The following is a 2,316-nucleotide window of genomic DNA, read 5'->3' on the forward strand; positions in this document are numbered from 1 at the left end:
CAAGGGTTCAGAATCAATACATTGATTGAATAATGATACCTCCTACTGGGATATGGGTCACTGGATGGGAGCAGTTTGAGGTGGGAGAAGATAATTACTTTAGTTTTAGACAATTTGTGCTGGAAATTCAATAAACAAAAATAATACTGTCTAAAACATTAACTAGAGGACAGAGAAAGAGAAAGAAATGTGGTGGTCATCAGTGTCAGAAGTAAGTTAGCTTCACAGGAAACACAATCCTGTTCCCTCAAGGTTCCTTAGCAGCAATGAAGCTGACCATGAACAAGCCACTTGAAGACTTTGCTCACTCAGTCCTGAGGAGATCAAGAACCCTGCTCATTCCCAGAAAGAAGTCACTGTTTAGACCCAACAGAAGAATTCACAGGTTAGTCAGGGTCATCTCGTCCTGTTCTTTAATGTGCTCCCCTATGATTAGACTGGAGCCAGAGATAAGGAGCACAGGTCAGAATTAAACCCAGTGGACAAGCTTCCTGCTAGAAGAATGTTTCCAGTAATTTTACTGTGTGGTTCTACTTGGTCATTTCCACTCAGAATATATTGTCATAACCCTAGTTATCATGCTCATTTCAGGAAAAGCTGCTGATGAAAGCAGACACAGTCTTAAAGTTTTGGAGGCAGAATAACTTTAACTTCTGATATAGTTAAGAATAAAAAAAAGAATATTTTATTCTTTTGAAAAAAAAGAATAAAATTTTCAGCAGATTTTCAGCAGACTAAATATTTTTTCATGTTAACTAATTTATGTTTCTAAAGATAAATTGAATTTAGTAAATAACTCGATATGGGCTTCTGATTTTCAATTTGGTATCAGAAAATCCATCCCTTACCTTCACAGAAAAGCTTCAAAGAGACTAATGGCATATTGATAAATACATTTAAACCACAAACAGACAAACAATTTACTTTTATTGTTATATTTATGCCACGATATTATATCAAATCACACAAAATATCAAGCTTCACTTAGAAAATATTCTGGCAAGCTCTCTCTTCAGAGCCCCTTTAATCTCATTGTTCCTGAGGCTGTAGATGATGGGGTTCAGCATGGGAATCACCACATTGTAGAACACAGATGCCACTTTGTTCTGGTCACTTGAGAAGGTGGACTTAGGCATCACGTAAACGAATGTGACGGTCCCAAAATACAAAGTGACTGCTGTGAGGTGGGTGGTACAAGTGGAGAAGGCCTTGTGGTACCCCTCAGGGGAGCTCATCTTCAGAATGATGATGAAGATGTAGATGTAGGAGACGACTATGACAAACACTGTGACCACAATGATGGAGCCAGCAACAAATGAGGGGACAACTGCAGGGATACTGCTGCTAGCAGAACAGGAGATTTCAACTAAAGGAGCAAAGTCACAGAAGAAATGGTTGACTAGATTTGGTCCACAGAAGAGTAAAAAGTAGAAGGAAAGAGTAAAAGAGCAAGAATTGAGAAAACCAGCCACGTAAGCCACTATGAGGAACTGAACACAAACTTGTGTGGACATTTTGGCGGAATAAAGCAGTGGGTTGCAGATTGCCACAAAGCGATCATATGCCATGATAGCCAGCAGGAAGCACTCAACTGCCCCAAAGACAGCAATTGAACCGAGCTGCATGCCACATCCATGATAGGAGACTGGATTTCTCTCCACTAGGAAATTTACAAGCATATTGGGTGTTACAGAAGTTGAAAGGCATATGTCTGCAAAAGCCAAGTGGCTCAAAAAGAAATACATAGGATGATGGAGCTGAGAAGAGATTCTGATAAGAGTGATTGTGCTGACATTTCCAAATACGGTCACCAGATAGATACATAGGATGATCATAAAGAGTATGACACGAAGGACTGGGTTATCGGTTAAGCCCAATAAAATGAAACTTGTCACTACAGTATGGTTCCCATCTCGTAGGGAATCCATGAGATAATTTTTCTGCTACCAAAGGAACCTGTGATGAAACATTACATGAAAGAAGTTACACATTTTCATAGTTTCATTGTCATTAATACACACAGATATTGTTATGAAAAAATTACTTAAGTTTCGATTTTTTTAACTTTAGAGCCCAGAGTTTATATTTACATGTAATGAGTCTTCTACATTCGAAAATCATTTTTAGTCCAAACACTAGTGAATCTGCTTCAAATAATGTAGATCTTTGTTTCTTTGTATTACCTATTTATAAAATACACTTAAAGTAGCTTTTAATCTAAACATTAAAAACATAAGACTTACGAGAATAGCAAAAGGAATGGTCAGTATAACCAAAAGATAAACATGTACAAATACGGGTATATAATACAGACTT

General features: G+C 37.6%; 1 protein-coding gene across 1 annotated transcript; it reads right to left on the reverse strand.

The window, feature by feature from the left end:
* Positions 1–980: 980 nt before the first annotated feature.
* Positions 981–1,928, reverse strand: LOC105310737 (olfactory receptor 502-like). Its single transcript, XM_011386858.1, has one exon. It carries the CDS (start codon positions 1,926–1,928, stop codon positions 981–983), a length of 948 nt encoding a protein of 315 aa, XP_011385160.1.
* Between the last annotated feature and the right edge of the window lie 388 nt (positions 1,929–2,316).

Source organism: Pteropus vampyrus, unplaced genomic scaffold, assembly GCF_000151845.1.
Source record: "Pteropus vampyrus isolate Shadow unplaced genomic scaffold, Pvam_2.0 Scaffold10390, whole genome shotgun sequence".
Classification (NCBI taxonomy): Eukaryota; Metazoa; Chordata; class Mammalia; order Chiroptera; family Pteropodidae; genus Pteropus; species Pteropus vampyrus.

What these genes read in the sequence shown, in the direction of transcription:
- LOC105310737 (XM_011386858.1), bottom strand. Translation starts at nt 1,928, where the DNA reads ATGGATTCCCTACGAGATGGGAACCATACTGTAGTGACAAGTTTCATT.